Below are 25,169 nucleotides of genomic sequence, written 5' to 3' on the forward strand. Positions count from 1 at the left end.
GCTTTTATCAAGTCTTCATCAGACACAATAAAGTTAGTCTGTTGAAGTGTTTGTAGATTTGGTGTTAATATTATATTATTATTAATAATCCCATTGCATATAATTTTTGTACTGTACTGTATACACAATGTTTTCAAAAGCAAACATATATATAGCAATATCAGAATACAGTTTCCAGTCATTTGAATTAACTTCCATTATTTTGTTTCTTTTTATCTAGAGATTGTGTTATTGTCTCACCATGTTCAGCTTTAGTTGAACAAAACATGGCTTCACAACAGCAAACACCATTATACTTGGCCCAGGGGAAGGGACGAGGCCGTGGGCGAAGAGGTCAACAGAACAGCCAGCCTCAACAGGTACATGTAGATGAATGTCATTATTCCCAATTCCAGAAAGCACTATTAAATTGATTAAAAAAATATTATTGTGTTTTGCTAAATTAAACAGAGCTAAATCCTAATCCTTTAGTTACTTCTAACTGGCAATGAAAATCAAATTTTAATATTTGGTAAATTTTTGGAAATAAGGGCCAAAAACATGTGTTTTTAGGGTGTTTTTTGCATACTGTGACAATCAAGCCCAAAGACTTGTCCAAAGACAAACTTCAAGTTATGCATTCTAATATTGAAAAACACGTTTTCCTACCTTTTTCATAACCAATTAAAAACATAAATATAAAAATTTTAAGAGCCAACTCTTAGCCTATACTCAAGATTTCGAATGCTTAGACTTGTGCCAAATCTCAGAATTGTGTGACTACAATTGTAAGTGGCCCATTTCCCCTGAAATTGTAAACATTAAAATTTGACTTTTATTGCCAGTTAGAACAAACTTTTAAATGGGGCAGTCCATCTCAAATCACCTAATGGGTTGGCTGGTCACCCTCTCAGATTTTGTTTAAAATCACTTATAAGATAGTCCTAAGATAGTGCCAAATGAACACATTTCAAACGGTAGGTCTCTAATCCTTGTCGCTTTCCGAGAACCGCCTATTGAAAATTGGGTCAGACCCCCCCTTTTTGGGCACGCGTGTGGCGACGTTAATTTTCTTCCGAGTTTAGACATCCATATCTTACCCTAGGGGTAAGCTACAGCTAGGGCTACAAATTGGAATCTAGGGTGTCTTTGACCCAAATAACCAGATTCCGGACTCATAAACAATGTAGCTCGCCCCCATTTGCTGATATATATAAAAATGCATGTTCGTGCTGGCCTTTGACATATTCCTGTTTTGACCCCCTTCCTCTTCATACCAGATGTGAGACATCATCTATTTTGCCTTTAGTAGGCAATATAGGTTCAGGTGTGACCCCCTATAGCAGGGTAGACCACTCATTGGCTTAATAAAAATTTCACAGGGGCTCAAAGATGACTCCTCAGCCAAAAGATCCCCCGTTTTTGACCCCATTTGACCTTGTGGGAAATAATTCACCATAACCAAACTCACACAAATTCAAAATACTTGCATGATGTTCCTCTGTACCAAAAATCTTAGTGGTGTCAAGCCATCTTCATGGTTAAAATAGTGTTTGAATCTCTCATATCATTGAAATACACAGTAAATTGATGAACTTTGCATTCTGGGAATTAGAACATTACTGTGTATTTCAATGCGATCTCCAACAGTCATTTAACCATGAAGATGGCTTGACACCACTTTGATTTCTGGTACAGAGGAACATCATAGAAGTATTTTGAATATGTGTGAGTTTGATTATGGTGGCTCATTTCCCACATAATAAAATTTGGGTTGGTATTTAGGACAATTTTGTGTGTATTTCAATGAGAAGTGGACAAATTGTGTCAAAAAACATCAAATATTCAACGAGCCATAACTCAGAAACGACAAGGAGTTAAGACCTAATATTTGAAATGTGTTCATTTGACCCATAGGGCTATGATATAAGTGATTTTAAAGAAAATCTGAGAGGGTGACCAGCCAACCTTTTCTGAAAATTAGGTGATTTGATATGGAATGACTCAAATATTAGGATTTAGCTATGCTTCATGTGGCAAAACTCTTAAAAATGTTATTTTGACTCACTTCAGGTTTTCCACAGGGAGAGAGGGGGTTAGGGTTAGCTATGACTACAGGTATATTATGTAATTCTTGGCAAAGATCAAACGCTTGGAACACTTGTGGAATATCCGATAAACAAACGCCCACATGACGTGGTACAGAAAAAGCATGCATGCACCAGTCGCACCTTACATTGCGTACATTTTACATGCTTTGTACGCTACATGGGCGCAACAGGTATGTTCGAGCTTGGCCAAGAATGACTTAATTTACCTGTAATTCTATTTATAGGACATCATTGATCTTTGGGATTGTTCCTTATACTAGTATAGGGTTAAAGTTGAGCATGGTGATTTACCAGTTGTCATACTTTGTCATTTTCAGCCAGTACCAAGTGCATGGAACTCTGGACCTCCAGTCACTGCTCAAGAGTATAGAACAGGCAATGGATTTGGTAGAAATGATAATGGCAAAGCTAACAGACCAGGAAGGACTACTGCTCCCCCACACAGCAGGGTAAGTTCCAATATACAGTCATTCTTTGTATTAGTTTGCTTGAATAAAAATTTTTTTTTTAAATATATACCATTTTTCACCCTGATTAGATGTGGTAGTGACATCACATGTGTTGAGACCGCTGTTTCACATGCACATCTATGCAATATCTTTAAATACTTGAATGTGCATGCCAGCACTTTGAACAAACTATAGCGATTTGAAGTTGCGCCCAATGAAATGTACACTGACATCACCGCCACATCGGGGTGAAAAATGGTGTAGTCTTAATTTTGAGCTCAATAAATGAATGAATGAATTTAATGAAAGAATTAATAAATGAAGGAGCAAATGAGTAAACAAACAACAAGTAAACAAACAAGTAAACGAATAAAAGAAACAAACGAAAACATGTAAGTCCCAATGTGCTAAAAAATTTGTCAAAAATGATGTAAAAAATACAATACTAAAACAGTTAAGAACAATGAAAAACAGAAAACATAAACTGCAGTACAAATAAGAAATAATATGCATGAGAAATTGTCAATAATGCTATTGAAAAAGGTGGGTTTTATTAGAACCCAATTTATATTTTGTTTCCATTCTACACAGATGTACCCATCAAGTCAGCTGAAGAGCGCTTCCAGGAGGCCTCCAAACCTTTGAAAGAATCTGTGATGTACCACATGGAAGCTGCTGCTGGAGACGATGGAGGTCAGGGGTACGAATCCTCATCTGATGAGGACTTGGATGATGACAAGATTCTGAGTACTACATATGAGGCCTATGCTGGACAGATAGGTGGGTTAGCTGCATTTGTTATCTGTGCTGAGCTTGAATATGTCTGGGGCCTGTTTATCAAAGACTGAAGTCTTACAAATACTCTTTATGTCCCCTTGTTTCAAGCACAGCTGATCTCTCCATAACCATCGCTTTTGAAAATGTGACATATGTGACCTAATCTGATCCACTTAGGCCAAAGTTGGAAATTTTGAAAATTGAGTTACTACATGTTCTGTTACTAACTTGCTCAGAACATACAATTACTGATGTTGAATCCCCAGGTCTCTTGAATACTTGGTGGCAAAGTTATAAACCTTTATATTTTTTATTGTTTTTCTCCTCACTTTTTGCCTGTATCTCAGTTTCACTATTACCAACTTTAGGTCACATACAGTAAGCCAAAAAATTAAGGTACCAGTTATGTTTACCCCCTGTATATCCTTAACAAAGACAGATATGTCATAATTGGAACCACCAGCCAATAGCTGCATCTTTTAGCTCCAATTTAAGACCTCATTCGTTGAAATTGTTCAAGAAATAAAGACACGACGATCCAAAACCCCAAGGAAGGTGCCAATTTAAAAGTTGCAGTTTCCTCCATTGCATCGCTATTGATTTGTACACAAAGCGTTAAGCGGATAAGGGTACTAGCGCCGTGCTTCCATTGATTAGCACGTTAAAACTAGCGTCATGCTTTCATTGATAAACACAAAAGTGCAACTTTTGATTTTGTCTGTTCAGTAGGTTTTAGATCACCGTTTCTTTAATTCTCAACCAATTTCAACAAATAAGGTCTTGAATCAGAGCTAAGCAATTCGGGTATTAGCTGCTTGTTTTAATTTTGACATATTTGTCTTTATTTAGGATATACAGGGGTGAACACAACTGGTATCTTAATTTTTTGGCTTACTGTATTTGAATAAAAGCTGCAAAAAATGTCATTTGCAAGTACAACTTCATGGAGTTTTGATCACTGTGATAGTCTTAATGCAAGAAAGGAATGATGCATCACTTTTAACAGCAAAAATAGCATCACTATCGCTATAAAGCAATTGCATGTAAATTCAGCTTTATGATCCTATTGTAGAATTACTCTTTGAAAATGTGGTCTTTAACTTGGATGAGTTTTATAAAATAGGTCAGAATTTCAAGACCAATAACCCAATAGAGGCCGTCAGCCTTTCGCCATCTTGTGGGTAATTAATGATAAGCGTGCATGTGTCAGACACTACACGCAGAGCGCAGCTTGCCACGCAGCTGTTATCGCGCATCGACATGGTGACAGCCTAGCTATCACAACATAATTCTATGCATTATATACACAGCTAGAAAGGACAAAATAAAGGAACTAGCTTTCATAAGCACAGTCTTTCCTATTGTAATTGCTTACTATTTTTGTCACAGGTGATAATGGTGAGGGTGTTGACAAGAGCAAGCAGTTTCTCAGAGATGCATGGCTGTCTGGAGCTAGTGGATGCCTGGTTTGTCTGGGCAAAGTCAAGAGGATTGATGCTGTAAGTATTGCACCATTCCATTTAGGCATGGGAATGTTAAATGCATGTACCGTTAAACACACGCATGATCCGTTAAACGTTTAGCAATTGTGGTAAACGTGTAACACGCAAGTCATTTTCAACCTTCAATTTTCCATTCTTCAATGCTAATCAAGAGTTGAAAGTAACAAAATCTGAAGACGACCTTAATAATTTACATGAAACTTATTCAAAACATTCATTATTTAACACTAATATGTCAATATAATGCATTGTTTCTGACATGTTTGGGCCGTTGACTTTGCGAATTTTACCTTATGTACGGCGCCATTGGTACTATTAAACATGTTCTGTTAGAAATTCCGGTTTTTTGAAGTGCACCGCACCTATCGTATATTCATGAAATCTTGCCGCCAGATGGGGCTGGATCAATGCGTGTAAATATGTTAAACGCATGCATCACTGATGAGTTAAACGTGTAGGAAAATAAACAGAATAACCCATCCCTAATTCTATACTAATTCTAACCCCTCAGTAGAAGATGACACTGTTTGTTGATTCTAGGTTGATATGCTTACCATTTCTTGTTCATCCAACTGATTGGAGAGTCAAATGGAATAGCCCATTTCAGTCATTTTCACAATTGTTTAGAGTTTGTAGACTAAGTAATGATGACTGTGGTGCTCTGAGCACAGTATAAATGTACAATAATGGCACTTTGGAAATCCCAATGTATATGCAACCATTGGCATACAACCATACATGCATGTCACACTTCTTTGAGGTAAAACATGAGCGTACAGTATATGGAACTTTGGAAATCCCAACGTAAGTGCAACCATTAAATCAATTTATTGAATATGATTGCATACGTGTGACATGATTAAGGGGATCGAGTCACATATCGGCAATTTTCAGTTAAAAGTTTTTGCATCTTTTTCTGGCAGTTTACATTTGCTACATTTTTGTGCAAATCCCATCAGAATCGGACATCTGGTTACCGAGTTATGAGCAGTTTGAGCACTGTGTATGCCAGTATCTCAAAAACAATATAAGCAACATCCGACTCATTCCCCGTGATCATGTCACATATATGCATGTCACACTCCTGTGAGGCTGTAGAGAGTGTCATTTTGCTATAGCATAACCTATAATAAGCCAAGTAATTTGCAAGCCTAGAAATGTGCAGCCTATGCCCTTTCCCTAACAAGAATCAAGTAAACAATAAAGAAGTGCAATTGAAAAAGCGGTGAAAATCACTGTAAACCTCGGTATACATGTAGAAACTGACACTAACAAACAGTTATGAAGTAGAAACACTTAATAGGAAAAAATTAAATTTTGTAATTTTGATATAATTCACAGATATGGAGTTGCAGTGAGTGTCATTGTGTGCTGCATCTTGTGTGTATACAAAAGTGGGCTCAACAGTGTACCATGTTACAGGATCTGCATTCTGATGAGAGCATTCCTTCATCAAAGGCTATGTGGCAATGGTAAGTCCCAATGGAGCAATTACCGAATAGGGTGCAACTCTACTAGTCGCATTACAAGACTGTCCTACCCCAACCATAGACCCTAACCCTAATCAAGGACTGGACTCAAGTCTAGCAAGTTGTACCCAGTTCGGTAATTGTACCTTCCCGCTCCTTTTGTTGTGTTTACTAAAATCCTGTAAGCTATATAAGTTAGAGCAGGGGTTCTTAAATATATTTGCTAGTGAGTCACATAGGGCCAAAATCATTTCAAAGATTTGTGTTAGAGTACCAAATACACCTTCTTTTGCTACGTTTAACATATATTTCAGAGCTGTTCAGTGGCCTACTGCATATGGTTGTCGGGCAGGATCTGGCTCCCGGGCCGCCTTTTGAGAACCCAGGGTTTAGAGTGGCCCCATCTGAAGGCCCCATTTGCAATAGCTGCCAGGTGTCATATCGTTTAATGTGTACAATATAGAATGCAGCAATTGTCTAATGCCTAAAGGCAGCTATTGCAGATTACGGTCTTGTACTAATCACTTAATATGAATAATACCTGTACCTCAAATTGAATATTTTATAGCAGAATTTGGGCTTTTCCAGTCATAATCTATACACCCCTATGGAAGACATGGAATACACTCTTGGTCTCTCACACAGGGGGTGTAGATTTCAAATGGAATCACCAATGCAGGTAACCCCATTTGAAATTCATAGTCCCTCTCTATGTGGAATATTAAGGACATCCATTATAGGAGTGTATGGTCAGGTTGTTCCATCTATATTGCACTTTTAACCCATTTCTCACATCTGTCAAAGAGGACATCGGTACACCCTCGCAAAATCCCTATCGGTTTTTACTTGGCCTATCAGTTCCAGTCAATTTTCTCTGCATAGAAAATACCAATTTGACTTCTCTTTCGTAATTATTGGGAGCTTATTCCCCTGATAAGAAATCAAAGTTCAGGAATTGTTTCACTAAGAGTTATTTATTTTGTGACATACTTTGTGATCCCCCATTGAAGGCAACTGTAAGTGTCCCTTTCATGTTAGAGGGCGCAAGATGGAACAGCCAAATCCCAGCAAGAACAACCAATGGGATGAAGCGATCTATCGCAAGTGATGTCATGGTGACCGACAAAATAGCCCAATGTAAATGAAATGCTGTAAAAGCAATTAGTAGTATTTTTGTACTAACCATAATTTCGCCTCCATTTTTGTTGTGTAGTCCAAAATGTCGTGCAGATTATCGTATGGCTGCATGTCCTCGCCAATATCTCTGTTTTTGCGGCAAAGAAAAGGATCCACCAGCTCATCCATGGTTGGCACCTCATACATGCGGTCAGACCTGCGAGAAACCATTACGACCCCAGTGTGGTCATAAATGCTTACTACTATGTCATCCAGGTAAGAGCGTCCATTTCCATTTAACTTTTATATGATGAAAAGTGTTCGGTTATTTGATTAGCTTGCCTTTGAAGAAACAGGGTTAAAGGCCTATTCAGCAATTTGCTCATTTGGAAAATTACAATAATTCAGTGTTTGCACCTTTGTTAGTAGCATTGATGTGATAACATAGCCTGCTAGTGGCCCGCTAGTGGTTAAGCCGAAAGCCATGTATTAAAAACAAAACAGGATATTTTACATGAAACTAATTCATTTTTCAGGGATGCAAATTGTGTGGGAGCGGGGAGCACCGCTCTGGTGCTCCCAGGAAATGACAGTCAAAATTGAGGAAATAATGCCTTGAGAAGAAAAAAGAAAGAGGAAAAATGAGGAAGAGAGAGGAAAAGAAAAGAGAAGAGGAGAGGAAGAGGGACAGAAGAAAAGGAGGAGTGAGGTAGAAGGTGACGTAGAGGGAAATAGATCTCAGCAAAAGATGACAAGTTAAGGTGAGGCAGTGAAGCTACTGAATGGAAGTGTGGAATATAATAGGGCACGGTGGCTCAGTGGTTACGGCCTTGGACTCATAATCTGAGAGCTTGCTTGATGTGCATGGGTTCGAGTCCCCGTCCCACCACCGTGTTGCGCCCTTGGGCAAGGCGCTTTGCCTCGTTTGCCTCACCCCACCCAGGTGCAATGGGAAGGTGTTAGGGGTTGTCACAGTTGTTGTACTGATGAACCCTGCGCCAATTGTAGGCTGCAAACGTGGTTCCGACATATTCTAATGACGGTGGAAAAAATGTAAAGCACTTTGAGGCTGTTTACGGCATAAAGTGCTATATAAATATCTACGTTTTATTTTATTTTTTTATTTAATCTCAAAACACTGGTTGTGCAAAATTTTTGAAGAATTTACATGATTACTCAAGAAATAAGATCCTTAGTATTAAAAGAGGAAGGTGATGAATATAGAAATAGGTAACAATACATATTTGAGGAAATTTACTATTCATCACCACTAGGGCACATAATTTGAGGAAGGTTTTGGCAATGAGAATTTGATGGTAATGAAATGCCAAGTCGTGAAGGAAATTCAGTGTATTAATATTTAAAAAAATTAGAAGTGCCAATGAGGAGAGGACAACCTAGAAATCTTGCGGAAATTTAAGAACCAAAAAGTACTGAACAAGTTTTAAAGGATAGTCTGAGAAAATGTTGCAGAATAATGCTGAATATCAAGCGCACTGACCATGTCAGAAATGAAAGGATCTATGCAATGACCAATACTGAGCATCTTATCAACTCTGTCAGGGTGCTCCCCTCACAAAAAATGAAAGAGAAAACTGCCCCCTGTGACAAAAAAATGAAAGAGAAAATGGGGGGGGGCAAAGGAAAAGAAAAGGGGAAAGGAGCCTGTGTGAGTCCCATCAAAATTCACCCAGATCATGGGCCAAAATAGTGTAATATACCAAATTTGTGAGCGCTACTCGTGTACATTAATTGTCCCAATAAAGCCCTTTTTTGGAAGCTCAAAGACTTAACATAGTCTCTCTAAAAACATGCTATGTTACCATTCTCATCTTTCAAAGTGCATATAAATCTGTTTTATGTCTGGTATGATTGAGAATATCTTGAGCCTAAAAACATTGCTCCTGAGGAACAAATCACAATTTGTATCCCTGTTCAAAAATACAATTTTAATGACTTATCCTTCACTTTTAAGCAATTTCTCTTACTTACACTTTCACTGGAATCACCTGGAATCACTGAATGGGCCTTTAACAAATGTGAAGGAGAACAGTATAAATAAATAAACAGAGCAATGAGCTTAAACCGGAAGCCCCGCCTGGCCAGTTCTCCACAGAAGAACTGACAATACACCTGTTACTTTAATGACAGATAGAACAGAATTTACATGGATAAATTTTAACCTTGACTAATTCCCCAAGGAACTTGAACCAAAAGTGGGGCTTTCACTTTAAATTCCATTTTGTTGTATCAGCGGAATGTTGTAAGTGAGTGTCGTAATTGAATTATTAATGGATTATGAAACTATATATAGGTAAAAGTACATATTGTAAGCTAAATAATTAAATTATTGAAAAAAACCCAATATAAGTAAACAAATTGAAACATAAAAATTCTTCTCATGCAAAACCACTGAAAAGTCACAACATTACTGCACTCTCACATCCATACAAAATCCACAAACTCCCTGTGGAAGATTTCACTACCATATCACGTCAATTCATAATGGTATTTTGATTTTATTGCAGGACCATGTCCGCCATGTCCAAAGATGGTACGGTCACCATGCTATTGTGGACAGAGTACACCTCAGACCAGGAGATGCAGCACAAGGCAATGGTCATGTGGACAAATTTGTCAACGACCTTTGACTTGTGGGCAGCATATGTGTCAGACACCATGTCATTCGGGTGAGTAGATCAAATTTAACAATAACCATTGATTTTTAGACAAACTGAAATTTTAAATTGTTATTATTATTTTTGTTAAAAGAAGCTGTACAATTCATTAACAAATCTTATTTTGCAATTTGCTCCAAGATGTTTTTTAAGCAAAAGTCTATTTACCTACGGAGTCTATCTACCTTTCAATTGTCAATGACAGTTTTAATTACTAGTAACTTTCATCAAACATATTTGTATCCTGCGTAGCACCTAGTCAGTCTAAGAAAAAAGATGTACCTATAAAGGATATTTCTTATCAACCGATGTGTACATTTATAGTGAAATTACAGTTTAACTGAAACATTCAAATTTCAATTGCACAAACCTAGTTGTGTACAGGTGACTTTGGCTTGTCTGGCTCGCAGCAATAAGCTGGCTACATAGTTCACCCAATGGGTATTGAGGAAATGCTTAAGTCATCCTTAGCCTTGTTTCTGGTTGCAACCCTCACTGTGATCGCAACCTACATGGTTGGTAACCTGGCTCTGGATGCTAATTAAGTAGCTCTGTAACATGACCTATTTCCATGATGCATTATTATAAATCTTAGGTGACTGTCCACCATGTGATAAAACAAGCCAGCAGAGATGTATGTGTGGCAAGGGTGAGCAGGTGCGACCCTGTGCATCACCAGAATGGAGCTGTGACAAGATATGTGGGAAGGTGCTATCATGTGGTAGTCATACGTGTGAGAAAGAATGCCATCAACAGGGACAGTGTGGAGACTGTCCCAGGTCAGGACAGAGGACATGTCCATGTGGGAAAACTAGTAAGTTTTTAATTGGTTGGGTTGTGGGGTGTGTGGGGAGGGGGTGTGTGCATTTGGTCCATGTGGGAAAACTAGTTAATTTTAGTTGGTTTGGTTGTGAGGTGTGTGGGGAGGAGTGTGTGCATTTGGTCCATGTGGGAAAACTGGTAAATTTTAGTTGTTGGGCTGTGGGATGTGTGTGTGTGCTTTTGTTTTCCAACAAACATGGACCCACCTATAACATTTTCCTCATTATAGTCCAGACCCACAGCAACTGTGGACATCCACGGTCGTAAGAGAGCGGCAGAGGGCGCTACACTCAATAATAATGCATATGGGGTATAGGTCCCCCATCGTAGGTTGTTATACCAGGTCCACGGTTTGGAGAAAGGCGCAGGATTGGTTGTTTTAGTAAATTTCCTATACTTAAGGTATAGGGAAATTTTACATTTCGCCACATATATAAATTGTTCAAATAGCACAAATAGCTAGAAGTAAATACAAAAGACAAGGGTTCAAAGGGCTTTAACGTACTGGCCATATAAGCAATTTTGAACTTAGATTATTTTTCTCATATCCTAGTTGCTTCCAATGATCGCTATTTGTGCAATTGGTGGAAAGGGCTATAAGGTGCCGACTATATAAGCAATTATGACATTGATCGCCAAGTCCCTTCTAGCCGTCAGCAATTTGTGCAATTTATGCAATTTTGAACTTAGATTATTTTTCTCATATCCTAGTTGCTTCCAATGATCGCTATTTGTGCAATTTGTGCAATTGGTGGAAAGGGCTATAAGGTGCCGACTATATAAGCAATTATGACATTGATCGCCAAGTCCCTTCTAGCCGTCAGCAATTTGTGCAATTTATGCAATTTTGAACTAAGATTATTTTTCTCATATCCTAGTTGCTTCCAATGATCGCTATTTGTGCAATTTGTGCAATTGGTGGAAAGGGCTTTAAGGTGCCGACTATATAAGCAATTATGACATTGATCGCCAAGTCCCTTCTCGCCGTCAGCAATTTATGCAATTTTGAACTTAGATTATTTTTCTCATATCCTAGTTGCTTCCAATGATCGCTATTTGTGCAATTTGTGCAATTGGTGGAAAGGGCCATAAGGTGCCGACTATATAAGCAATTATGACATTGATCGCCAAGTCCCTTCTAGCCGTCAGCAATTTGTGCAATTTATGCAATTTTGAACTTAGATTATTTTTCTCATATCCTAGTTGCTTCCAATGATCGCTATTTGTGCAATTTGTGCAATTGGTGGAAAGGGCTTTAAGGTGCCGACTATATAAGCAATTATGACATTGATCGCCAAGTCCCTTCTAGCTGTCAGCAATTTGTGCAATTTATGCAATTTTGAACTTAGATTATTTTTCTCATATCCTAGTTGCTTCCAATGATCGCTATTTGTGCAATTTGTGCAATTGGTGGAAAGGGCTTTAAGGTGCCGACTATATAAGCAATTATGACATTGATCGCCAAGTCCCTTCTAGCCGTCAGCAATTTGTGCAATTTATGCAATTTTGAACTTAGATTATTTTTCTCATATCCTAGTTGCTTCCAATGATCGCTATTTGTGCAATTTGTGCAATTGGTGGAAAGGGCTTTAAGGTGCCGACTATATAAGCAATTATGACATTGATCGCCAAGTCCCTTCTAGCCATCAGCAATTTGTGCAATTTATGCAATTTTGAACTTAGATTATTTTTCTCATATCCTAGTTGCTTCCAATGATCGCTATTTGTGCAATTTGTGCAATTGGTGGAAAGGGCTTTAAGGTGCCGACTATATAAGAAATTATGACATTGATCGCCAAGTCCATTCTAGCCGTGAGCAATTTGTGCAATTTATGGAATTCCCCCCCCCCCCTCCCATTGCAAAAAAGTCCACTGTTTCAAAAGTGAGTTGACTTGCTGTAAAAATCTTAACTCGCTTATGGGACTTGTTGTAACTTGCCGGCAGGACTTTGCTGTAAATTATAACTCGCTCGGCTGGCAAACCTTTTGTGTATTAGCATTCCCCAAACCAAGCCTAAGCATAATGACAAAATGAATGAAGGTGTCATTTTATTAGCGTTATTGAAATTCGGGGAGGCCCGAAAAGTTGAGTGTTACCGTAGTTAGGGCGGTTTTCGGACTTGTTTTTTCATTCTAAACATCCTCGTACGTATCATTCTTCCTTAAATTTTCTCGGTTTGTAATAAGGCGGTTCTAGAAAGCAATGGGACAGCGCTATTTTGGGAGTCTAATTATCCTATTAGCAGGAATAAGAGCTAAATCAACTGTGAAATTTTGTAGATGACAATGCCTCGCATGATGAAGACTTGGATGATCATGATGACCATGATGATGAGGATGACAAGACGGCGATGCCTCAGATTCAGTATGACTCGGATGATAAATTGGATATAATTATCATCACATTGCCGACGCAGCTTTTGACTATAATGATGATGCCTAGGATGATGATGACTCCGATATGATGCCTAGGATGATGATGACTCCGATAATGATGAATATGATTGATGATGGTGATGATGATGATAATGATGATGACGACGACGATGATGATGATGATGATGATGATGATGATGATGATGATGATGATGATGACTAAGGCAGCCCGAAAAGTTTTGTGTTAGTGTTAGGGCGGTTTTCGGACTTGTTCTTTTGATGGTGATGATGATGATGATGATAATGATGATGATGTTGACGACGATGATGACGTATCATTCTTCCTTAAATTTTCTCGGTTTGTAATAAGGCGGTTATCGAAAGCAATGGGACAGCGCTACGGCGATGCCTCAGATTAAGTATGACTCGGATGATGAATTGGATATAATATACATTATATCACACTGCCGACGCAGCTTTTGACTATAATGATGATGCCTAGCCAGCCTAGGATGATGATGACTCCGATATGAAGGTGTCATTTTATTAGCGTTATTGAAATTAGGGGAGCCCCGAAAAGTTGAGTGTTACCGTAGTTAGGGCGGTTTTCGGACTTGTTTTTCTTTCTAAACATCCTCGTCGTATCATTCTTCCTTAAATTTTATCGGTTTGTAATAAGGCGGTTCTCGAAAGCAATGGGACAGCGCTATTTTGGGAGTCTAATTATCCTATTAGCAGGAATAAGAGCTAAATCAACCGTGACATTTTTTTGATGACGATGCCTCGCATGATGAAGACTTGGATGATCATGATGATCATGATGATGAGGATGACAAGACGGCGATGCCTCAGATTCAGTATGACTCGGATGATGAATTGGATATAATATCATCACACTGCCGACGCAGCTTTTGACTATAATGGTAGTATGAAAGCGGTTCTCGAAACTTGCTTATAAACATCCTCGTACGTATCATTCTTCCTTAAATTTTCTTTCCACCAATTGCACAAATTGCACAAATAGCGCTTACTGGAAGCAACTCAGATATTGTCCTCATTGCTTTTATAAATTGCATAAATTGCAACACCTGTGGCTATTTCTACAATTTGTAAAAATTGCTTACGTAGGCCTACATGGCTACACGTGTTATTTGTACAAATTGCACACTTTCTTGCAACTGTAGGCAATTTGTGCAATTGACTGACATAAATGGCACAAATTGCAACACCTGTGGCTATTTATGCAATTTATAAAAATTGCTTACATACGTTGCCATTTGTGCTATTTGTACAAACTGCACACTTTCCTGCAACTGTAGGCTATTCGTGCAATTTACTGACATAAATTCCACAAATTGCAACAACTGTGGCTATTTATGCAATTTGTCCGACATAGATTGCATCAATTGCACTATCTGTGGCTATTTATGCAATTTGTGAAAATTGCTTAAGCAACTGGCTATTTTGTGCAATTTGTGCTATTTATACAAATTGCACACTTTCTTGCAATTGAAGGCTATTTGTGCAATGACCAATCCTGCGCCCTTATGACGGTTTGGCGGTTAATTATTTTATCTTACCACAAAATTCAACGCTTTCAATAGTGAAATGTCAGTGTGTGGAGGTCCTCGGTTATGCTGTTAACTACATAGGGTCCACATTCATCATTGGAAACGTGTAGGGATGTGTGTGTGCATTGCGTTGGTGGAGAGGTGTTGACATTGGAACATGACTGATATTGATAAAAGCTAGAATGCGAAAACATCAAACACCAATACCTTATTCTCGCTAATTAACACCCCACAAGGCATTGAATTAAGGGGATATTAATTAGAGGTCTTTTTTACAACTACAATTTCCATTATAAACATTGCTATAAACGTATGTCAGTGCTGCAGTGCTCCACAAAAATACAAAATTTCTACAAATGATGTGAACACTGTCGATAACAATAGCCGGCACATGGGTATCATGAATTTGGCGAATGATGTTAAAAAATACAGGTATTTTAACAGCATTTATGGAACAGTTTGGTTTAAAAATGGTGTGGGGCATTTATTAGAGGGGGCTTTAATTAGAGAGAATGGAAAATGTACTGTACATGTACATGTTGGTGTGTTTATTTGTGTCTGTCTGTGTGTCGGGGTGTCTGTCTATATCTTGCTATTAACATGATTATTTATAAACCACCTGCCCTTCTCAACATTTTGTTCTGTAGAATTTGATCTACCATGTACTGAAGACATTCCAAATTGTGGTGATACATGTGAGAAGCTTCTGAGCTGTGGCATTCACCAATGCTCCCAACGTTGTCATACAGGAGAATGCGAAAAGGTAAGTGTCCTATGCCTACATCATGCATCTACCATACCAAGCATGAGCTGTGGCATACACCAATGCTCCCAACGTTGTCATACAGGAGAATGCGAAACGGTAATTAAGTGTCCTATATTATGTCTGCATTAGGGATTCAATCATGTTTCACCGTTGTTCATCACCGATTAACAACGATGCGTCTGCATCGTCTGAGTGGTTTACTTCGCAAGGGCAGCTTTAGCTGCCCGAGCGGACCACGCAGACGCGCTAGACGCCTTGAATTCCATTCAACAACAAAACAAGCTAAAGATGTCTAATTCACATGATTCTTTCATTCGGAATGTCCGTTTGTCATCGCCACTCAACCTTACAAGAAGATCGCGGTATTTCTCTGATATCAGCAATAAAACTAAAGAATAAAGCGGTAATATTTAGCTACTACCGCTAACATAAGAGAGTTCATGTTTACGCATTCGTTCCAGGCATGACAAATTTTATGCGCTCATACGTAACGCGTACGCGTATAACCTTGCGTTCGCGTATACGCTACTGGACTGTGAATTCATCACCGATTAACAACGCTTGGCTCCTGTACAAAGGTATAGGAAGAGTTGTTGAATCATGTATCTACCATGTACACTTGTACAGAAGGCATTCCAAAGAGACTGTGATTACTGCAGATTTAGTACGGAATAAAATTACACTTTATCCCGGAATTTTTGGGAAAAAGGACAGGAATGAACAGAACCTATTGTGATCCTTTTCCCTGGACTTTTTCCTTAACCAGAAAATATTTCAACACGGAATCAATGTAATTTGTTCCACGAAGAGAATTTTCAGAAAAGGCATTTTGTTTAAAGGTAGCTAATAGGCCTACCTATTACCCCCTAATAAGGTAGGAAAATACATAAAAGATTCTATTCCCTGCATCTTTTGGCAGGTTCTGTTCATTCCCGTCTTTTGTTCCAAAAATTATGCCTGTATCATACCAAGCAGCCGGAGTATATTATTTTGTGATGACATACTTTGTGTCTACGTCCATCACTCAATCAGAAAAGCGATATATATTTTTTTACAATTTTTTTTCACTATTTTTTCTTACAATATTTTATTTTAATACAGTGTCGTCAGATGTGTACAAAAAAGTGTCGCTGCGGCTTAAGAGAGAGATCAGTGCTGTGCCACAAGGAGTATTTATGTGATTCAAAGTGTAGTCAAATGAGAGACTGCACAAGACATCAGTGTAAAAGAAAGGTAAGGAGTATTTATGTGATTCAAAGTGTAGTCAAATGAGAGACTGTACAAGACATCAATGTAAAAGAAAGGTAAGGAGTATTTATGTGATTCAAAGTGTAGTCAAATGAGAGAATGTACAAGACATCAATGTAAAAGAAAGGTAAGGAGTATTTATGTGATTCAAAGTGTAGTCAAATGAGAGAATGTACAAGACATCAGTGTAAAAGAAAGGTGGGTAACAATGGTGTCCTAAGTCACATTCAAAGTCTGTATTTTCTGCATCAATATCCATTTCATCCGTTAGGAATTGTTTAACTTTCTCCTTGAATAAGTTAATCAGGACATGTAGGTATAAAACTATTGGATCATTTTTTTTTATTACAAGTCCAATAATGTATGAAGTTTTACATGTTTAATCTTCCAATCGCAAGACTTCAACGGTAATGCTAGCCCATTTTCTGATTTTTTTAAAATCTGGAGTTTGCTTAGACACTTGTTGTTAATTTTTTGTTTGTCGTAAGTTTTCATTGTAACACACGGAGTGGGTTAAACTGCCCATTACGTTAAGTTTTGAAAGTCTTTTGAGAATCCATTCAAGGCTTTCACATCATTATTAATTGATCAAAGTAGGTTCACCAGTATTCATTTTCCTATATTGACTATCAATATTTAAATCACATATACTGGGCCTAGATGGCAGCCTTGTCTTTGTGTATTTTTAAAACCCCAAAAAACTGTTGTTTACTGTTTTTGCTTTTTTATTGCAGTGTTGTGATGGTTCCTGCCCACCGTGTGAGCAGTCATGTGGAAGACAATTAACTTGTAAAAATCACAAATGTCAATCGAGATGCCATTCAGGTAAGACTATAGTGTGTCTCGTCTTAACCATATCCACATAGGTGTCAACCATAGTTGGTAACCCACGCTTTAGAAAGGGTGGGTTTGAAGGGTCCACAAAATGTCTAAAAGGGTGGGTTTGAAAAATTTCTGGTTAAAATGTGTGTCCAAATATAAAGCGTGGTCACTGATAAAGAGGGTGGGTTTAGAAGTCAACAATTTGCAATCTCAAAGCTTACTGTTATTTCCGATTGAATGACACTAAATGAAACATAACAAAATATTTAAATCCCATTCTGTTTTAAAACTTCAATATGTAATTCTCTTTGGATGCGAATCTGCACCTCCTGGACCACCATAACCACTTATCTATGATCAGTAACAGCGGTCGAATTCGACGGTATCGCATCGCAAAATGCGATGCAATTTCCATCAACTGTTATGCACTTTTCCAAAATGCATAGCTAAAAGTGCTATACATAAATTTGAGCTAAATTCCACGTCGTATTTACCTCAAAAGTTCCCCAACGCATCGCGATTTTCGAGCCAAATTCCACATCGCATTTTTTTGGCATTTAGACACAAAGCATGTGGGGATATCCCTCAAGCTAGCAAAGCCCTAGGTAATTTTGGTGGTTCCCGAATCTGTCAAGCTCTTGCAATAGCAAAATTACGTCTGTCAAATCAATGGCTATCAGCAAAAAACCTGACCTCTGACCGTTGCTAGGGGATGTAAGTAGTTTCAATACCCCTGAAGCTGTAATATGCCAACTGCGCATACAAAAATTGTTTATATGTTTACTGAGCATCGGTTTCAAAATACCCACTTTCTCTCCCTTTACGTCGCGATAATGAGCTCATGAATAATTAATGAGGGAAATGTCAATGGCGATATTACACATAAATTTTCTTGAAAACAATCGTGAATTCTGATGGCTTTAAGCATAAAATCCAGCACAAACATGAATTTATTGATGATAAATAAATGATGAACACATACAACCTGTATTTTCTTGGATATATTTGAAATTTTATTAGCAACAAGTTGAGTTTGGGAAATGTGTGTGATGCACGAATACTTATTAGCGGCAGTGATAGCCGAGATTTGTGACAATGACAGAAGTTGTAGATTCGCTACGCAAACACAAATATTGCATCGCCAAATGCTACACTTTTTTTTGCATAGCAAAATAACTGCGATGCAAAATTTGGAAACTGCTATACAAAGATGTGTTTTGCATAGCACAAACAGCTATGCAAAAAAATTGACTGAATTCGAACCCTGATCAGTAACAACGCTTATAGAAAGGGTGGGTTTTTAGAGTTTGGGTATAAAGGGTATAAAATAAAAAGGGTGGGTTTGAAATAAAAAGGGTGGGTTTGTATCACCATTGCCAACTATGTCAACTGCAAACGATCAATGACAGCATTATACGCAACGATAATATGAAAATCAGTATGTTTTGAGCATAGTTTTCAATGATGAACGATGGGTTGAATTATTACCCTCACAACCCATTAATCAAAGTTGTGCACTGTGATTTGTTAAAACACATCATGTGAGAGCCCATTATTCACATAAATGGGTCGAGTGCCGTAACACATTCTATGCATAGCATTACACTTGGTTATATGTACAATATTTTCATGACACACACTGTCACTTAACACGTACACACTGCACCTTGAAGTAAACAACTTAAAATATTTGGGCTAAAAAAGAGAGATATCTTCTCTTTAAATTGCGCTATTTTGTGATAATTGGAAATCAAGGGTGTAGCATTATCCTTTTACACCCCGAATAATGTGTCCTCGGCAGTAAAAATGTAAATAATGTTTTCCGCTGCGCCTCATTATTTACGTTTTTACTGCCTCAGACACAATGTGTATAAATAATATTTGGGTGTAAAGGATACTACTACACCCTTTATTTCTTAAACGCAGTGCAGCGCATGCTTAAGGGAAGGGGTATGAACGTTTGGACAGTATTTATTGTGGGACATTTGAGCACATCAGACCTATCGAATTGCAATTCTGAATACGTAGAATGTCCTTCTGATATCAAATAATTTTGATTTATTGAAATTCGCAATGCAATACACATTTTATGGGATATCATTAAAAATTAATATTTTTGATATCTAACACTACAGTACTTGAAGTAAACTTTATAAATATGATGATTTATACTTAACGTGTATGTAGGTGGGATGAAATGCCGACGATCAATTGAAAATTTTGACCTTTCGTATTGAAGATATGGATTTTTTTTCCCCAAACACCAAAAAAAAAAAAATTAGGTCTTTTTGGGAAAAAAATCCATATCTTCAATATGAAAGGTCAAAATTTTCAATTGATCGTCGGCTTTTCCTCCCAGCTACATACACGTTAAGAATATATCATTAGATTTATAAAATTTACTTCAACGACTGTTATATATCAAAAATTTGAAAAATATCAAATTTTTATAATTTGTCATAAAATATTATATCGTGATTTTCAAAAAATGAAAATTATTTGATATCAGAAAGACATGCTTCGTATTCAGAATGCAATTCGATACGTCTGAGGTGCTATCATGTCCCATAAAAAATACTGTCAAAACGCTCAAAACCCTCATTCCAGATCCCTTAACTAGCTAAAAATGACATCAAAATTAGTTTGCAAACCATTAGGATTTTGTTGACATTTTTTTATTATTTCTGCAGTCACGTTCACAAGGATCAAATAATTTTTTTGGGATGTTAGGAATCTTGTTACTTTTTAAGGAGAAAAGTAAATGTGTTTAAACCCTCCAACATCATGAAGCATATAAAGACCCAAGTTTGAGATATGAGGGTGGAGACAGAGGATTTTAAATGCCTCTTTATTTAATTTTTGTATATTATCTCATTCATTGATCCGTCACTATTGACCTTTTTTAGGCATGTGCTACCCATGTCCAGAGATTGTTGAAATCAAGTGTTTTTGTGGGAATACAACTATTACAGTACCGTGTGGAAGAGAGAAAGTCACTAGACCACCAAGGTGTAGCAAGAAATGCAGGTAAGGTGGCTTTTTACTATCAACCCATGTTTAGAGTCTCTCATTTCAATAGTGAGAACCTGCTTCCGACTAGGAGGTTGATGTAAACACAATGTCATCAAGCAAAATCAACACAAATGTATCCCTTTGCTTGTGCACCTCTTTTTAAAATTCCTGTCATTTTATAAAGCATCTAAAGGATTGTTCCATGTTATTGCACCCTACAGCACCGCACCAGATTGTCACCACCCTACTCGAGATCATCATCGATGTCATTTTGGGCGTTGTCCGCCATGTCGGCAGATGTGTGCTCAACCACTACTACACTGCTCTCATGTGTGTCCTAAAGTATGTCACTCTGCTGTACTTGTTAAACAAGTGGAAAATAAGGTAATATATTAAGAGTATTATCAGGTGTACTCGCAAAGGCTTATGGGATTTACCGAAAAGGTCAATACAAATTGTGTAAATATGAGTGCAAGAGCGAAAATAGAGAAAAATTGATGTTTGTACAAAGTGGGCAATTCCATTTAAAATCCAAACTCCCCCTGTAGAAGATTTTAGAAATATCGCCCACAGGGGAGTATGAATTTCAAATGGAATGAACACATTAGCAACTCCATTTGAAACTCGCCCTCCCTCGGTGAAAGGTTCAGGTTGAATCTTTCTCAGAGGGTGTATGAAATTCAAATGGAACTGCCTAATGTGTTAATTCCATTTGAAATTCATACTCCCCCTGTGGAAGATATTTCCAAAATCTTCCACATGGGGAGTATGGATTTTAAATGGAATAGCCCAATGATAGTGGGAGGCAAGGATGGCTTGTTAAGGGATGGTTGGTAGGCAGATTTAAAGTATGTGCCTGACATGTATTCAGTGAAAAGTCACTGAATTTTACAATTGAAAATCTGTGGGCAACTTGCTTGTGCTCAATAATATTGTTTTTGTTTTAGCAGCAAAATATAGCAAAAATAATATTCATAAGTTAGAAATAATGTTATGATTCAAAATTGCCTGTTGTTCAGGGATGTAAATCTTCCAAAAATCACTGAAATTCCAGTAATTTGGCACAAAAAAAAAATCAGAAATGAAAAAAAAATATGTGCATTTCCGGAATTCGATGATGATAATTTGTCATAAAAAGAGCCAAAAAAAATTTGAGGGGGGGGGGGTGTGACACCCTGCAGTCTAATCCCTGGACAACCCCACTAAATGGTCAATACCGCACCAAAGCCCGCGGCCACCTGTCCAAGGACCAGATGGATTTTCAGGAAATGGATATGTTGCCCATTTACATCCCTAGTTGCTGATGGCCTTGCATATTATTGAAACTCTACTTCTCTTATACCGCTTCCATTGCTTCTATTCTAGCCTGCTCCTGCTGGACCATGGGAAGCCAAACCAAAGGCTATGTTGACTATGGTTAATTTTCCTTGTCCACCGTGTGAAGTGCCTATTCCAACAGAGTGCCTTGGCAAACATGAGGTAAGTGTGGCCAGGGTGGGTGGGGGTGGGGGAGGGAGGGGATCAACACACAAGAGAGAGAGAGAGAGAGAGAGAGATACATTTGGTTACTGTTGTTGTTGCAATTGTTTAAACATACTGTCTATCATGTAATACGTTGGTTTAAACTTAGCTGCTTTGTTGGAGTCATGATGAAGATTTCATTAGATTTCGGAATGTAGCACTATTCCTTGTTCACTCGGTAGATGGCTGGTGAAAGATGCTCGTTACTGGTCAGAGACCGTTCAACTGTGACGTAAGACATATGACATGCTCTGGCGCAATATAGCAGGTCACAACATTGATTGGAAAGATGACAAACTTCTTGACAGAGAAATGGATTGGTTCCGTAGGGGGCGTGAAAGAATCCATTTACATCAGGACAAGCCAAAGTGATTTGAACAAGGACCAGGGCCGCAATAATTTTCCGGAACTTACAATGCACTCATCCAACAGTTTGTGCAGGATGACAATTGACAGGTTTGGCGATTGTGGCGCCATATGCTGTGTCCTTTGACCGGGTGTTACTTGATCTGCTGCTGGGTGGGAAGGAGCTGCTTGAGCACCCTTAACAGGGTAGGAAGATGCAACAGGTGCTGGAGGTACATTAGCTTGGTTGCAAGTGTTCTTGGTGTGCCCCTGTTTGTTGCATCTAAAACATGTTGGGTTAAGGTCCGCTGTTGGACAGTTGTGTGTTTTTTATGCCCACTGTTATTGCAAAGGAAGCCTTTAAGTTGGGGTTTATCTGCACATTCTCTTACTGAATGATTCTTGCTGAATGTATCTGTTCTGATTGATTGGTGATTGATGGAATTGATTGATTGATTGATTGATTGATTGGTTGATTGTGATTGATTGATCGATATAGAAGTGATGACAACTTATATAGGTAGTTGTCCGTTGTAGTAAACTACTACCTGATCATCAATTAAATTGTAATTTATTTAAATCTCTGACACAACACAAACTCTATGTCCTGTATGCAAGTGTTGAAAGTGCTGTAGAATGTCATCTTTTTCACTTCTATTTCTATCCTCGTCCTTGTGTCTAGTAACCATAGTTTCACGCTTTGCCCAGGTGTATCTACCCATTGCTCAATATATTTGTCTAATATGGAGTAATTCATGGACACTCGGTCGTATCCATCTATTTTTGCGCATTTCGTGCATCAAGCTGTAGTCTTCAAGTGGACAAGTTTTGTTCTTTAATGTTATCACATTGTTTGCCAAAAAAAAAACCTTTGCCTGTAGAGTCGCTACTGTATAACCCACATGCTGACATCAGATTGGTTTTGCACTGATCGATAATCGTTCGGTGTAATGGCATCTTTATGACTTAATCATTTGCAGTTGTCATAAATCGTTTATGCCGTCTCTATATTTGTAAGTCTGACACTACGCGGTACCTTTACTCTAATCCATAAATCAAATGTCTTTCAATCTCACTTCTGCTTGTCCTTCTCATTCGTAAGTGTGTTGTCTGCATTGTTCAGTCTTACCGTTTCATTGTGATCTGCCATGATAAAGATGTATGCACACAGTGGTAGGTTTGAATGGTGAGTGTGGATGTAAATAGATGTGTATACCTATGCACTACTCAGTTATAACATGTACACGACAAATGATTTTCAAAGTTTCGAGTTGTAATTTCTCTTCAATTTGCAACAGCTTTTTACTACTTTAAGTGGATCCTGATGCTACAGGGTAATGACAGAGATGTTGTAGTCCCTATACCTCAACCAAAATGTGGTGAAAAAATAGGTTTTCTCACACAAATGTCTCATCAGTTTCAGTTTATTTTCAGCATACAATAGTATACAAACATAATAATGAAAGAAAACATTGGTGGGGAGACCAAAAAGGGCTCGAAACGTATGGTCACCCATGATGTAACCCATGTCCAACGTAGATGACTACATCTACCAAAAACAATATTTGTTGCATTAATGAATTGTACCACACAATTATTATATAGGAAAGCTATGATATCAAATACATTGACTAAACCAATATGTCAAAACCTTTGGGAAAAGAAATTTAAAAACATGGATGATCAATCGGAGCAAAATTTGGAAAAGCGCTCATTTAGCGAAAGAACCGCTCTTAAATAACCAGTAATATTTATGCAACAAAAGTCTTCCTTCACAAAATAGGAGAAAAAAAAAAAAGTAATGTGTGTCACTAAATTGGAAAATAGTAATATAACAAAAGTCTTTCTTCACAAAATAAGAAAATAAAGTAATGTTTGTGAAATTTGTAACAAAGTAGACTATATTGAACTTGAAAACTTCTTTTTTGGCTGGAAAAATTTTTAAAATATGGAGCGAATCAGCGAAGTTGACAAAATATTTTGCAACATAACAATGTTAAACCCACACAAGCAGATGTTATGTTTGGCTATTACCATGCAGGAAAATTTAATACTGTTATCAATAAAATAATAAAATGTAAGTAAACTGTCAATTAGTAAATACTTTTACGAGAAATATCCTGCTTTGATTACACTGTATTTTACTACATTCTGAATTAAAAATCAGAAAGTTTATGTATTAATCCCATGAGAACTACCTGCCAATTGGCCGAAAAGAAGTTTTTATTATCAATTGGACCAATCAGCAACATTGTTAGAATATTTTCACCACACAAAAAAATTTGAGTGAATTATTTGCAAAGCTCCAATCTGATTGGTAATTAAAGTGAAGATATCACATAATTGACCAATCAGAGGTAATGTTAGATCGGCAGGTAGTGCTCAGTGGGTTAAGGTAGAGTAAAGACAGAAATAGAAAAGTATATGATGTAAAATGAAATCAAAATCAAATGAAAATAAAATCAAATGAAAAAAACGATTAAAAAAAATCCTGAATACCATCAAGCTTGGCATAGAAAAAAAGGAAAAGAAAAAAAAATCCTTTTTTTTTTGTAGTTTTAATGCAGCCTTGGAAGCTAAGAGTAAAATGCATTTTTACAGACTG

At 37.6% G+C, this 25,169-nt stretch overlaps 1 protein-coding gene across 1 annotated transcript in view; it reads left to right on the forward strand.

Moving 5' to 3' along the window:
* Positions 1-3,135: 3,135 nt before the first annotated feature.
* The window catches only part of LOC140161040 (NF-X1-type zinc finger protein NFXL1-like), a 28,993-nt gene continuing 6,959 nt past the window's right edge, over positions 3,136-25,169 (forward strand). The window contains exons 1-12 of the mRNA XM_072184422.1: positions 3,136-3,319; positions 4,706-4,815; positions 6,160-6,290; positions 7,501-7,679; positions 9,932-10,093; positions 10,677-10,895; positions 15,498-15,613; positions 16,718-16,849; positions 17,599-17,689; positions 20,593-20,713; positions 20,920-21,082; positions 22,064-22,177. Coding sequence (XP_072040523.1) covers positions 3,196-3,319; positions 4,706-4,815; positions 6,160-6,290; positions 7,501-7,679; positions 9,932-10,093; positions 10,677-10,895; positions 15,498-15,613; positions 16,718-16,849; positions 17,599-17,689; positions 20,593-20,713; positions 20,920-21,082; positions 22,064-22,177 — 1,662 coding nt within the window. The 5' untranslated portion in view covers positions 3,136-3,195. The remainder of the gene's footprint in view (positions 3,320-4,705; positions 4,816-6,159; positions 6,291-7,500; positions 7,680-9,931; positions 10,094-10,676; positions 10,896-15,497; positions 15,614-16,717; positions 16,850-17,598; positions 17,690-20,592; positions 20,714-20,919; positions 21,083-22,063; positions 22,178-25,169) is intronic.

Source organism: Amphiura filiformis, chromosome 9 (assembly GCF_039555335.1).
Source record: "Amphiura filiformis chromosome 9, Afil_fr2py, whole genome shotgun sequence".
NCBI classification, from domain to species: Eukaryota; Metazoa; Echinodermata; class Ophiuroidea; order Amphilepidida; family Amphiuridae; genus Amphiura; species Amphiura filiformis.